At 42.8% G+C, this 13,753-nt stretch overlaps 1 protein-coding gene across 2 annotated transcripts in view; it reads left to right on the forward strand.

Annotated features, from left to right (window-relative positions):
• Positions 1–13,753, forward strand: part of PXDNL (peroxidasin like) — a 283,093-nt gene that overhangs the window by 105,327 nt on the left and 164,013 nt on the right. For both annotated transcript variants that reach the window (XR_014710245.1, XM_084619291.1), the window contains exon 2: positions 134–205. Coding sequence is in view for 1 of the 2 variants with exons in the window: in XM_084619291.1 (XP_084475417.1) it covers positions 134–205 (72 nt within the window). In the remaining variant the exon portion in view is untranslated. The remainder of the gene's footprint in view (positions 1–133; positions 206–13,753) is intronic.

Here is a 13,753-nt window from a genome sequence, read left to right on the forward strand (position 1 = left end):
ACTGGAACTCTGTCACATGCATAAGAGAAGGGTGTGGAGATGCATTAGTTTCATGTATTAAACCAAACACTTAGCAGTGACAAGAAGGAAGTCAGAATGATTAATTTAAATTTTCTGTTCTTTCTTTTTCCAGGGATTTGCGGTTTAACAGAATACGAGAAATCCCAGCCGGCACGTTTAAGAAATTGAAGCATTTGAACACCCTGTAAGTCTCTGCGATTTGCCACTGGCATTCTGTCTGTGGACTACACAGTAATCAGCATTTTTATTCACATGCTGCAGATCTAGGGTTGAACTGGGTCACATTTCTTGTTGCAAATATTATTCCGTTTGTGAATTATTTGTGAATCAATCCTTCTGTCTGCAAATATATTATTTGTTGTTTGTAGGTATTTAGAAAGTAGATTGGACAAATCTTTTTCATCATATGGGAAGCATCAACTTTTCATGCTTCTTTTTTCATGGTGTTGACGGGTTATTTAAATCACACTATTATTGCTGAGGTTATATGTGAGGACATGCCCAGTGTGGTATAGATAGAAATACAGTCATCACCACAATGAATTTCCAGTCTAAACAGGATGTTGCTTCTGTACCCTTAGTAGATGACTGAAACTTTCTAGGCAACAGGGTAATGAAAGACTAATAGCCTATGTCAAGGTTCCTCCCCCACTCTGAACTCTAGGGTACAGATGTGGGGACTTGCACGAAAACCTTCTAAGCTTACTTTTACCAGCTTAGGTTAAAACTTCCCCAAGGTACAAATTAATTTTATCCTTTGTCCTTGGAATATCCACTGCCACCACCAAACTCTAACTGGGTTTACTGGGAAACGTAGTTTGGACACGTCTTTCTGCCCAAAATCCTCCCAACCCTTGCACCCCACTTCCTGGGAAAGGTTTGGTAAAAATCCTCACCAATTTGCATAGGTGACCACAGACCCAAACCCTTGGATCTGAGAACAATGAAAAAACATTCAGTTTTCTTACAAGAAGACTTTTAATAGAAATAGAAGTAAGGGAATCACCTCTGTAAAATCAGGATGGTAGATACCTTACAGGGTAATTAGATTCCAAACATAGAGAATCCCTCTAGGCAAAACCTTAAGTTACAAAAAAGACACACAGACAGAAATAGTCATTCTATTCAGCACAGTTCTTTTCCCAGCCATTTAAAGAAATCATAATCTAACACATACCTACCTAGATTACTTACTAAAAGTTCTAAGACTCCATTCCTGTTCTATCCCCGGCAAAAGCAGCATACCGACAGACACAGACCCTTTGTTTTTCTCCCTCCTCCCAGCTTTTGAAAGTATCTTGTCTCCTCATTGGTCATTTTGGTCAGGTGCCAGCGAGGTTACCTTTAGCTTCTTAACCCTTTACAGGTGAGAGGATTTTTTCCTCTGGCCAGGAGGGATTTTAAAGGGGTTTACCCTTCCCTTTATATTTATGACAGCCTATAATGAATAGCATGCTTCTGGTACAGATTTTCAGATGAATACTCCCATTGTTCTAAAGTCTGGGAAACTTTTGGATTCACATACATTTTCCAAAATAACTGGCATTCCCTCTGAATACGCACAAATAATTTTACACCGTAAACACCAGCAAAGTGAAGATGACTGCTTTTATTTTTGATTCTGTGTTTTTGTTATTCAGCATACAGAGACAAATATTGCTCCATCCTCTGTAGCTCTTTTGTAGTGGATTTGGGATCCAGTTCAACAAGAAATTTAGACATATGCCAAACTTTGAGCATGCAATTATTCCCATTGGTTTCAATGTCTGTGACTACTCAGATGCTTAAAGTTAGACACACATGCTGAATCAAGGACATGATGCTCTTGTATTTTGTGGAGAGAAATGGCTATAGGTTACGCACAAGGTTCTTTTGAAGACAGAGTGTAAGAAATAATTGTTCTCAGGAGGAAAATTTTAAATTGTAGTTGCCAAAGTACACAGGAATCTTACTTCAGAAAATTAATTTAAATTGACTTGGATTCGAGTCCCATCATATGGATTGAGAACTGGTGGAAAGACCATAAACAAAGGGTAATGAAGTTAAAAGGCAATGTACTGAGGTGAAGAGAAGTGACCCCTGAGTTCTGCAGGGACTGGTGTTAAACCCAGTCTTTCTCTCTTTTTCTTTCTCTCTCTCTCTTTTTTTAACATCTCTATTAATGATCTGAGAAGAGGGGTGTGTGTGTGTGTGTGTGGTGTGTTGGGGGTGGAGGGGAGGCGGTCAAGCATAGATTATTCTAAATTGGGAAAGCAGAAAATGCATTGAAATTTAGGCTGGAAAGTACAAGAGAACATAGCTAGAGAAAGTAAGCTGAAGCCCAGAGTTTTGGTGGAATGGGACTACTTGCAAATCAGTAACACAGAAAAGTAGCTAAGGTTGATAATGGACACAAAGTGAGATGTAAAAGTGAAATAAGATATGGAAAAAGGGGCTAAATAAGTAATGTCTGGGATTAGAGATATAGAGAAATAAAACACCATCAAGATGATGATAGTAGCTCTATACACTGCAATGGGGAAACTCCTAGAATGCTGGGCTCTTGTAACAGGGCAGTCTGCCCAGTTAAGGGTCAGGGACCTGGGGCCAGCCAGTCAGCTCTGTTCATTAGCCCGACACAGCTGAGAAATAGATAGGTGTTCCCTCCAAAGGGACAGGCTGTCAGCAAGGAGAGGGGAATGGGAAGAAGAAAGGTCCCTAGAAGGGGCTGCCAGAATCTCCCGTGAGAGGGAAGCTTCTGGGAAAAAGGACCTCCTGGAAGGCAGTTCAAAGAGCAGGGAAGGACTCTGCAAGGCCTGGGAATTAGGGGCACAGAGCATGCAGAAGGGGCCCAAGGAGGGGGTAGAATTTAGACTTTTGTGTGTGTGTTTAGTAAAAGACCTGGTGTGGAAATTGAAGGTTGACACAGAGGAGCCGTGGTGATGGCAGCGTTGGAAGATCCTCTGTTTGATTCTAGTCCATTTGATGTTGTCTGGTTTGGACTTTCAGTACTTTATCTTAGGACTTGCAAAAAATGAGCCCTACAAGGGTGTATGGAAACAAGGAGTTTGTTTTTAAGTGTCTGTCCAAGAACCTACGGAGGGTGGGAAAGGAGGGAGAGAGCTGCAATGCTAGATCTGGCCACAAGTGTGAGTTCCAGGCAGTGAATTTTGTGTAAGAGAACTGTCTTAAAGATGACAAATTAGGAATTCTGCTACAAAAGCGATGAAGTATCTGGACAAATTGACTCATGAAGAAAGGTTCAAACTGTTGCATGCATATAACTTGGCCAAATGATTACAGTGGGCCCAAACTTGCAGTCACTGCACATATTTAGTTCCCACTAAGCATTTCATATACTAGCAAAAAGAAAAGGAGTACTTGTGGCACCTTAGAGACTAACCAATTTATTTGAGCATGAGCTTTCGTGAGCTACAGCTCACTTCATCGGATGCATACTGTGGAAACTGCAGAAGACATTATATACACAGAGATCATAAAACAATACCTCCTCCCACCCCACTCTCCTGCAGGTACCAGCAGGAGAGTGGGGTGGGAGGAGGTATTGTTTTATGATCTCTGTGTATATAATGTCTTCTGCAGTTTCCACAGTATGCATCCGATGAAGTGAGCTGTAGCTCACGAAAGCTCATGCTCAAATAAATTGGTTAGTCTCTAAGGTGCCACAAGTACTCTTTTCTTTTTGCGAATACAGACTAACACGGCTGTTACTCTGAAACCGTTCATATACTAGGTATTCTTTGCCTTTACCTTTATATATTTTCTTTATGTGACTATTTGGTATCTACGAACTATCTTTTCCTTCACTGCCTTACTGTAGGCATGTTTTTTTCTATTTGTAGTCTCAAAAAATTTATAAGAAAATATTTTAAAAAATCCTGTTGGTTTTCATGTAAATTAAGAGCAAGTTTCTTTTTAAGCATTAGTCCCAAAGAGGGATTAGTGAAACCCTAAAATACCTCTTTTTGGTATTTTTTAGGGTATAACACCAAGTCTCCCACATGGAGACCATCTACCTGGGCGCAAGGCTCTAGACTGGAATATTGTATTTAAAGATTGGGGTCTAAATTAAGACAAGTTACAGGGGAAGGGGGGAAAGGAAACAGAAGGCTCTGATCTTTCATTGGGATCCACTAATGTGGGATCAGGGCACAAGATTTTTGAAAGAATTTATCTGACTCTATGCCTAATTCCCACATTGTTTTGCTAACCACTGTATTTCACATGGCTCAAAATTGGATAGATTCAAACAAATGTTCCTGAAATTATGTGAATGTGGCTCAAGTTTGAAACTTTTGTTTTGTTTAAGTGTACGCAGCTCAACTGACTTCATTCTGCTGCCTTATATTTTGCTTGCAGTGTCAACTGGATAAGGTATTCTTCACTTCCTGTCCTAAATGGTTGGGTAGAGTGTTGTGGAATTTTAGACAGTTGGTGCATTCTATCCTGGCATTGACTGCATTTCAGTGGTGGTGGAGTATGTATTCCATTACATCAAATTTGTAAATAGGTTTGGGTTCTGTTGTGATGAGATGAGCTATCTGAATGCAAGCTAGTATTATGTTTTCAAAATCCATGCAACTGAAAAGATCAATCTTCCAGAAAAATGTCAGAAGATATAGTCAGTATATCATTTCTGGAGGTTGACAGTGGGGAGGGTATAGAAAATAAACTTAGTGGGCTGGATAAAAATAGTTGCAACTAGGGTCCCTTCTTCCAGAGAGGATATTGATTGACTCCCGAGAATGTCAAATACTGCGTTGGACTTGACCTTTCAAAGATGCTGTATTTTATTATTTTGTGCATACCACTGCCACTGTATCATTCTTCAGTAAATGAAACCTTATAACTAATTCTGTAGATATGTTTGTGTGAAATATACTCCAATAAAAGCAGCCATTAATGTTTTAATACCTTAAAAACATTCAATTCTTAACAATAAGAGTTTCTCATTCATTCAGTAATGTAAAAATTTATATCCAGTGCTTATTGAATTATAAAATTGTTTTACATATAGAAAATCTCTTCCTGCAGATTTGACTCTCACATTTTAGCATGTCTGTTCTATTGCCTGTGTCTGGCCCCTTGTGTTCACAGCATTAGTACAAATATCAAAGAAGTGTTCAAACTAAAAATAAGCTCATAGACTTTATGGGCAGAAGAGGCCATCATGATCAACTAGTCTGACCTCCTGCACATTGAAGGTCACAGAAACTCATCCGGGACTCCTGCAACAGGTCCATGACCTCTGAGTTAATGAAGTCCTCAAATATTGATTTAAGGACTTCAAGTTACAGAGAATCTACTGTTTACTGTAGTTCAAACCAGCAAGTGATCAATGCCACAGAGGAAGGCAAAAAAACCCTCAGACTCTCTGCCAATCTAACCTGGGGCAAAATTGCTTCCTGACTCCAAATATGGGCAGTCATTTAGACCCTGAGCATGTGGGCGAGACCCACCAGCCAGACATCTGGGAAAGAATTTTCTGTAGTAACTCAGAGCCTTCTCATCTTCTGTCCCATCTCCGGCCACTGGAGATATTTGCTAATAGCAGTTGTAGATGGGCCATATGTAAGAATAAGATTATGCCACAGAAGTCACAGATTCCATGATTTTCAGAGACCTCCATGACATTTCCCCCTTCATCCCTGGGGTGGCGGGGCTGGAAATGTCAGCTAGCAGGGGCCCCGGATTGCCGAGCCACTGCACGTGGTGGGGGGAACCCAGAGCTGTCAGTCCCCACCATGCCAGGTCCTGGGCCCCCTCCCCATGATGCAGTAGAGCTTGGTCTCTCTTCTCCCCCTTCCCCAAGGGCTCGAGCTTCAGTAATCCTCCCATCAGCCTCCTTTCCACCCCCCGCATTATTTTTAGTAAAAGTCACGTCATGGCTGCCATGAATTTTTGCTTACTGACCACAATCTGTCCGTGACTTTTACTAAAAATAATTGTGACAATCTTCACTTTAGCCATATGTCATTGTAGGCAAGCTCATCATACCACCCCCTTTATAAACTTATCAAGTTCAGTCTTGAAACAAGTTGTTTTTTACTCCAACAACAAACCCATAACACTGTTAAACAAAAAGCAGTGGAAAAGGCCAAGGAGTCTGGATAATCTCTGGGTTGTCAAAATTCCAGTTTGCTTTAATACCAGCAGGAAAAAAAAACTATATATTTGTTTTTTTTGTAAATGGTATAATGGTTACAATGAATGCAACTTGAAGTACCTGGCAGTTTCGATAGAGGTACTTATGATCAGCTACATGTGTCTTTCTGTCAATGTCTCCCTGTTTACTTTAAGAATAAAGAAATCAGTGTTGCACTGCTTATCTCTAAGTGTAAGTAAAACATCACATATAAACTGTAAGGTAACAGTATACTAGTAGATAATTAGCTAGATGTGAATTGAAAGAGTGTCCATAATTGTATGAGTGCTTTATAATCCTGGGCACCTTGCATTCTAAAATTTTCTGTTGGATGTTGAAGACCTGAACCAGTGTCTGTACAAGTCAGTTGGAGACTACCCATTGACTTGAGTGGGAATTGGATCAGGCGCTAAATGCATCTAAGTTTTATTCTTCCCTTTTAACTACACAATATTCAGAATGTAACTATTGTTGTGTCAACGGGTAGACCTGGCAATAGAGAATATTTTTACAAATAAAAGTGCTGAGTTTTTTCACTATTATTCATGAACTCATGTTACTTATTATTCTTAAGAATTTAAACAATTGAGAGCTATTCATAAAATGGTTCCTGTTCCAACAAATATCTTTTGCATTCAAATTTGTTTCTGAGAGTTTTGTACAGAAAATTCATTATTTGTTACTACCTGTATAGTATTCAACATCTATTATTCTCTAGCTAAGTCTGTCATCAAATTAGGTAATAAAAATAGCTTGTGACTTTGACTAATTGCGTATAGCAAATGGTTCAAGTGAGTAGTTCACTACCAAACCATAGGCGGAAAATTGTTTCCTGAAAGTGGTGGACATAGCAAAAACATTTACAGGAATCAGGATCAGTTTGGAAATCACTTGAGAACAAAACGAACAAACAAAATAGGTCAAATAGTATTCACAACGAAATCATTCAGGGCCTGACTTTTAGAATTGCAGAGCATCTGAAACTCCTGAGACTTCAGCTAGAGTTGTGAGTGCTCAGTACTTCTGAAAACCAGGCCCTTTATATTTAGAAGAAAATTAACAGAAGTTGTGCACATGATTCTCCCTTCCCTTTCTTAGTATGTGTCCTCCATGGTTTTGGAAAAAACTTAAGCCTTGTTGTTGTATATTTATTTTTTAACTCTATACTTAAAACAAACTCAGGCTGTACATTTTTCAAATGTCTTGCTCCTTAACCCCTGGATTGCTTATTAGATATGCTCATTGCAGAAGAATTTAGTATTTTGCTGCACTTCATGTCATTTCATCAAAAGTAATTGGACCCCTGTAACAGAATGAAGGCACCCTACAAAGGATATGGCAAGACAAGGCTTAAAATCCTGGCTCAACAACCAAAGGCACCACAGGTGCTGGCAGTTAGGTTGTCAGCATTCCCCTTAGGAAACCCTATTGGCTGTCAAGGGTAATTGCCAGTAGGCAGCTGTGTTACCAGAGGGTGAACATAAAAAATCCAGCAGGAAGAGAACTGTTTATCACAGCTAAAAGCTTGAAGAATCTAGGTGGGTGTTTTTAATGGCTTTGCTTGCAGTCTGATCTTGGAAAGATACTTGCCTTGAGAGGTTCTGAGAGCCCTCAACTCCTTTTGTAGGCAATGGACCCAGCTGACAGAAGGATATAGTGAGGAAGTCCATGCCTCTTTTTCAGTCTGAGCCCTGGCTGATAGAAACCTTTATTTTAGAATGATTGGATTTCTCACTTTGCTGTTTCCCCCAGTACAAACAGCCGCCCACTAACTGCCTTGTCATAATCCCCTTCAAAAATACAGCACATCATACGTTCAGCAGACTGAATGCATTCGTTTCTGATTCACATAGACTCAGATGCTTTACCCATTATTCATGAGATTTGGCTTCTGGACAATCAACAGCTGGAAACATCACAGAATTTTTTTTCCCTTTTCTCTTTCAAAACAGCCACTGGTGAACAATTGGAAGTTCACCCTCCGTTACTGAGAAAAACATGTTGCCCAAAGGCAAATGAACATATTCTCAAAGCACTTTTTGCCTTCAAAGGCACCAAAATCTGTGTTGCTGTGTGTAGTTCATATTATAAAGGCTGCTGATTTTGTTTTTCTGCAGTTGCTATTTGTTGAATTGTGACTCCTTAGATCAAAGCTGATCCGAGAGTTCCCATTGCTCAGAGAACAATAAAGAGCTCAAACCTGCTTGTTGAATCTATCACAGCTGTGCTACTGCTAACTATAGCCCTCATCCAGAAGAATTCAGTGCCCCATTCCTGAATCGTCTTGACCCCAGTAGAAGATGTCTCGCCTTATTTCTGTCAGCAGTATCCAGAAACTTAAGTGGATTTCATCATGTCTTCTACCTTGCTTGGTAAGAAACCCTGAAATGTAAAGTCAACGTTTTCTTAAAATTTCACACTGTTTTCAATAGGTGCAGATTTTATTGAAGGCCAAGATGAAGCAGTTTTAAACCTATCTAGAGTACTACCGGGCAATCTGTGGGATGGAAGAGTAATTTTGACCAAAAGAGATGATAAAATAACTTTTGCCTGAGTTCTAGGTTAACAGTGTATATTAAAATGAGCCAAGGAAGTTTTAAATGTATTCTACAAATGTAAGCATTTCGGTTTGGAGCAAATTACAAAGCACTATTGCCAACTTCAAAAGATCAAAAATCATGGGTCGGATTCCCAAAAATCATGATATGTTAAAAAAATGAATTATATATATATAAAATTTATATTTTTAGATCAGTCTCTTGATTTTTGAACTCCCCCTGCCCATCCCCAGAGTGTATGCATGTGCCAATTAGTGTTGCCCCACTCTCCCATGTACTGGATAACATGATTTTGGCTCTTGCGGCAGGAGCGCTCATCCCCACATCTGCCAATCTCCTACGCAGCAATTAATCCTGTCCCCCACTTCCCCATAATTTCTCTCACCACCCAACCCCTTCAATTTAGTTTCCCCCCTTCCCCAGTTCTGTCCCCCAGCCTCCATCATCACTACCCTATCAGTTCAGCTCCGCTACTCCATCGACCCCCACTGCCCTCAGCTCACCCTCCCAGCATTCACCCCATCTGCTTGGAAGTCACCATCAATACATCCCCCCACCCACACCATCAGCCCTCACTCTCCTCACTTCAGCCCCCCTGTAGCCCCCAGCCTCACCTCTGCTCCTTAGGGTTCTTCACCCTCCCCAGGCCTGGAGGGGGGGGTTGCAGCGGTGTCCCCCTCCCACTTCCAAGGCTGGCTGGGGAGCAGCCACCTGGGACTGAAGTTGGAGCCTCAAATGTCAGGATTTTTTTCCCAATTGATTCAATTACTTATTTGAGTGTTGTGCCCCCGCCCCCTTTACATCTCAGATTAAGTTTCTCTTAAACCTGCCTCTTCTCCCCCTCCCCCCACTTATTTGCTTGATAGCTTTATTTATCTGATGTGTAAATGAATTCTCATCCCAAAGTCTTCTGTTTAGAGGGTAATTCCTGGTTGAGTGGAAAAATCATTTGTGCCCTGGCTAATAACAAAAATCCTGACATTTGAGAGTTCTATCGCGAGACCATGCGTGAGGCTTAATTTTACTCAGAAATCACGAATCTCACAATCAATTCCCGAGAGTTGGTGTGTCTGTAAAGGCGGAGCTAGTGGTATTTGTTCACATGTGAAACATCAATAATGCTTCAAAGTGCAAGCCTAGTTTGTAAAGTGACTACATAAAAATGGTACCTCAGGGACATATCTGTTTACTTATGTGCTGTTTTTTCTTAAATGGTTTTTACTCAGGTTATTCCTTCAGAGCCAACACAGCTAAGAAGCATTAGCTGGATTTGATTTAGTTGCATAAATTCTCAGAGTTGCTTAGTCATTCTAATTACAGGAGTAATTAGTTACATCTGTGGAAACCTAGATACCTAGCTGGACAGGTGTTACTGAAGGCATAATTTGAAGCCCCTGAGAGCAGAATATTAGCTTCAGAATCTTTCTTACTGGTGATGATGCACGGAAAATGAACCCATCCTGAATGTCAGGTGCCAAGTTGAATGTGCAGGATTGGTAATTAGAACCTCAACCATGTTTGTAAAATGAAGAACGGTTGATATAGGTATCATTGAGCTGCAATAAACATGCAACCCCCACAGAGACATGTTTAAAGTCACTTCCAAAATAGAAACATACTTTTTTAAAAAAACAGATTTCCTCTCTAACTGTTGGCTCCTGTGGGGCCACAGTTGTCCTTTTCAGTAGCAGACTTTCTTGAAAGTGGAAATGCCAGCTGCTAATGAAAGCAAAGTGCTTGCAATTATAGTCAGATGTTAGCTTCTTAAAATCTGAATGCAGAAAAGCCACTGGAGTTCCCTGAGTTGTCACTAAGGCCATGTCTACACTGGCAAGTTTCTGCACAGTAAAGCGGCTTTCTGCGGTGTAACTCCCAAGGTGTACACACTGCCATGCCATGTAGTGCGCAGAAACTGCATAGTTGCAGTGCTGTAAAAAAAAACCACCCTGATGAAAGGCCTACAGCTTTCTGCGCCGGGGGTACAGCACTGCGGTGCCAGTCTAGACACCCTGGTCAATTACAGCGTTTCGATTGGCCTCCAGGAGGTGTCCCACAATGCCTGTTCTCGCCTCTCTGGTCATCAGTTTGAACTCTACTGCCCTGACTTCAGGTGACCAACTGTCATCCCCACCCTGTAAATTCCTTTTGAATTTTGAAAGTCCCCTTCCTGTTTGCTCAGTGATGCATGCAGTGGTCTGAGGGCATCTTTCCAGGTGGCCATGCCTGCTCCATGCATCAGGCTATCCCCCACTTGGAGCAGTGCTGAGCTGTTGGACCTCATCAACATTTGGGGAGAGGAGGCTGTCCGGTCCCAGCTGCGCTCCAGCTGTAAGAATTATATCACCCATGGACAGATTTCACCATGCATGACAGAAAGGGGCCATGACCAGGACACACTGCAGTGCAGGGTCAAAGTGAAAGAGCTGTGGAACACCTACCACAAGGTGCAGGAGGCAAACCAACGCTCTGGTGCTGCACTCACGAGCTGCCGGTTGTACAAGGAGCTGGACATGATACACGGTGGCAACCCCACCTCCACTGTGAAGGCCACTGTGGATACTACGGTGGCTCACATACCAGTCCAGAGTGGACTGAGCCAGGAGGAGGAAATCTTGGGTGAGGATGCGGGGGGACCTAGAGGCAAAGGATGACTCAAAGGTCAGAGATGCGTGTAGTCAGGAGCTCTTTTCTATCCCAGAGGAGCCTAGCCAATCACAGCTGTTGGAGCTTGGCGAAGTGCAAACAAGAGAGGAGGCACCTGGTAAGTGGATTTGATTTTGCGAATCTCTGAAGCGAGTTGTCGGGGGCAGGAGGGTTGCAGAAAGCAGGCTTGTGTCTGTATGATGCACATCCCCCCACATGCCTAGTCTGAGTGGCGGAACGGGCTGTTGGTTGACTCCCTCACTTCATGGGAATCTGCCTCCGAGATTTCCAGGAAACTCTCGTGGAGATACTGGGCAATCTGTTGCCGCAGGTTCTTTGGCAGAGCTGCTTTGTTTCTTGCCTCATTAATGGTAACTTTCCTGCACCACTGTGCCATCACGGAAGGCAGGGAGGAACATTGCTGCGCACAGGCGAACCGCACGGGAGCCAGGGCGGAAGCCACAGTCTTGGAGAAGACCCTCCCTTGATTCCCTGCTCACCCTTAGCAGCGGGATATCTTCCAAAATGATCACATTCTGTGGAAAGTGCGGGGACAGGAATGATTATCAGGCTACCCCTACAGAACAGGGTCTCTCCAAGAGCCACATGCCTAGTCTACAGCAGGGTTCGGGAAGAGTGATTTACCCTGCCCCTGCGGCTACTTGCTGTTTTGGGGGTCTTGTGGCTCATGTGTGCTTTCCTGGGGTCAGCCAGTTAGTGACAGGTGTGTGAGTACTGGCTGTGTTTTAAATCACCTAATCAGTGTTCTGTGTGTTGCAAACAACACTGCTTCTGTAAAATGTTGTATTTAAACTTCACAGAGATGTCCTTGGGAGCCCAACCTCCCTTTTTTTATTGGCAGCTGCGCAGAATTAGAAAGCAGCCAAGAAAAACTAAGGAGGACTTTCTTCATGATATTATGATGCACTCTGCAGCCAAGAAACAGGAATTGAAGGAGTGGCGGGACAGCAAGAAGAGGGACCGAAAGGAGAATGCAGCGTGCCAGAATGAAGCCACAGAGCGGCTCTTAAACATTATGGAGCGCCAAGCGGACATGCTCCAGGCGATATTAGCACTGCAAACAAAACAGCTTCCCGCCAGCCCTCCCCTGCAGCTGCTTTCGCAAAACTTTCTCATGCTCCCCCCAGACACTGCCACACACTCTTATCAACCTCCTGACTTCAGTCTATACCCACGGCATTCCACTCCTTCCGCCTTACAGTCCAGCACTGCAGACTCCCACTACCCACTGCACTCAACACCCATCCCTATGCACTTTGGCCCTGCTGAAGTACAGTACCTGCTGCACTGTACTCCAAAGGAGAAGGTTGGATATGATTCCTGGACGTACACAAATCTTTAGCCATCCCGGGACCCCACCTTCTCCTAGGACCTTCCCTTCCCCCATCCCCCTCACTGCTGATGGTTTATTTTTAGTTTTGTTTGATTCACTCCACCAGATGTTGTTTTTTAATAAAAGAATTGTGTTGGTTTGGAAGCCAATCTTTACTCTATTAATTGAAAGCAAAAAGAGCCCTGCAAACCAACAATTATTTTAAACCTTCATAGTGCACCATCTGCACCAATCACAATCACCTCCTAGCATTACAAGCACTGCACTCCTGAGCATAGCAACAAATATTAGTGGCTTTTAGTTTCAAATTGCTGCCTCAAGGCATCCCTGATGTACCCCTGCACTGTACCCCTCTAATAGCCCTGGTCTCTGGCTGTTCAAACTCGGCCTCTAGGCACTGAGCCTCTGCAGTCCAGCCCTGAGTGAAGCTTTCACCCTTCCCTTCACAAATATTATGGAGTGTACAGCACACGGCTATAAGAATAGGAATATTGTCATTGGCCAGGTCCAGCTTCCCATAGAGGCAGCCACCAGCAGGCCTTTAAATGGCCAAAAGCACACTCAACAGTCATTCTGCACTTGCTCAGCCTGTTGTTGAACCGCTCCTTGCTGCTGTCAAGTTGTCCTGCGCATCGCTTCATAAGCCACGGCATTAAGGGGCAGGCAGGGTCTCCCAAGATCACAATGGGCTTTTTGACTTCCCCAACGGTGATCTTCTGGTCCGGGAAGAAAGTCCCTGCTTGCAGCTTCCTGAACGGTCCAGTGTTCCGAACGATGTGTGCGTCATGCATCTTTACAGACCAGCCTGCGTTAATGTCCGTGAAACGCCCACAGTGATCCACAAGCGCCTGGAGAACTATTGAGAAATACCCCTTCCGATTAATGTACTCGGTGGCTGGGTGGTCTGGTGCCAGAATTGGAATATACATGCCATGTATCACCCCTTTGCAGTTAGGGAAGCCCATTTGTGCAAAGCCATCCACAATGTCACACATTGCCCAAAGGCAGAGTTTTTCAGAACAGGATGCAATT

This window comes from Lepidochelys olivacea (assembly GCF_965140295.1).
Source record: "Lepidochelys olivacea isolate rLepOli2 genome assembly, chromosome: 2".
In the NCBI taxonomy this organism is placed as follows: Eukaryota; Metazoa; Chordata; order Testudines; family Cheloniidae; genus Lepidochelys; species Lepidochelys olivacea.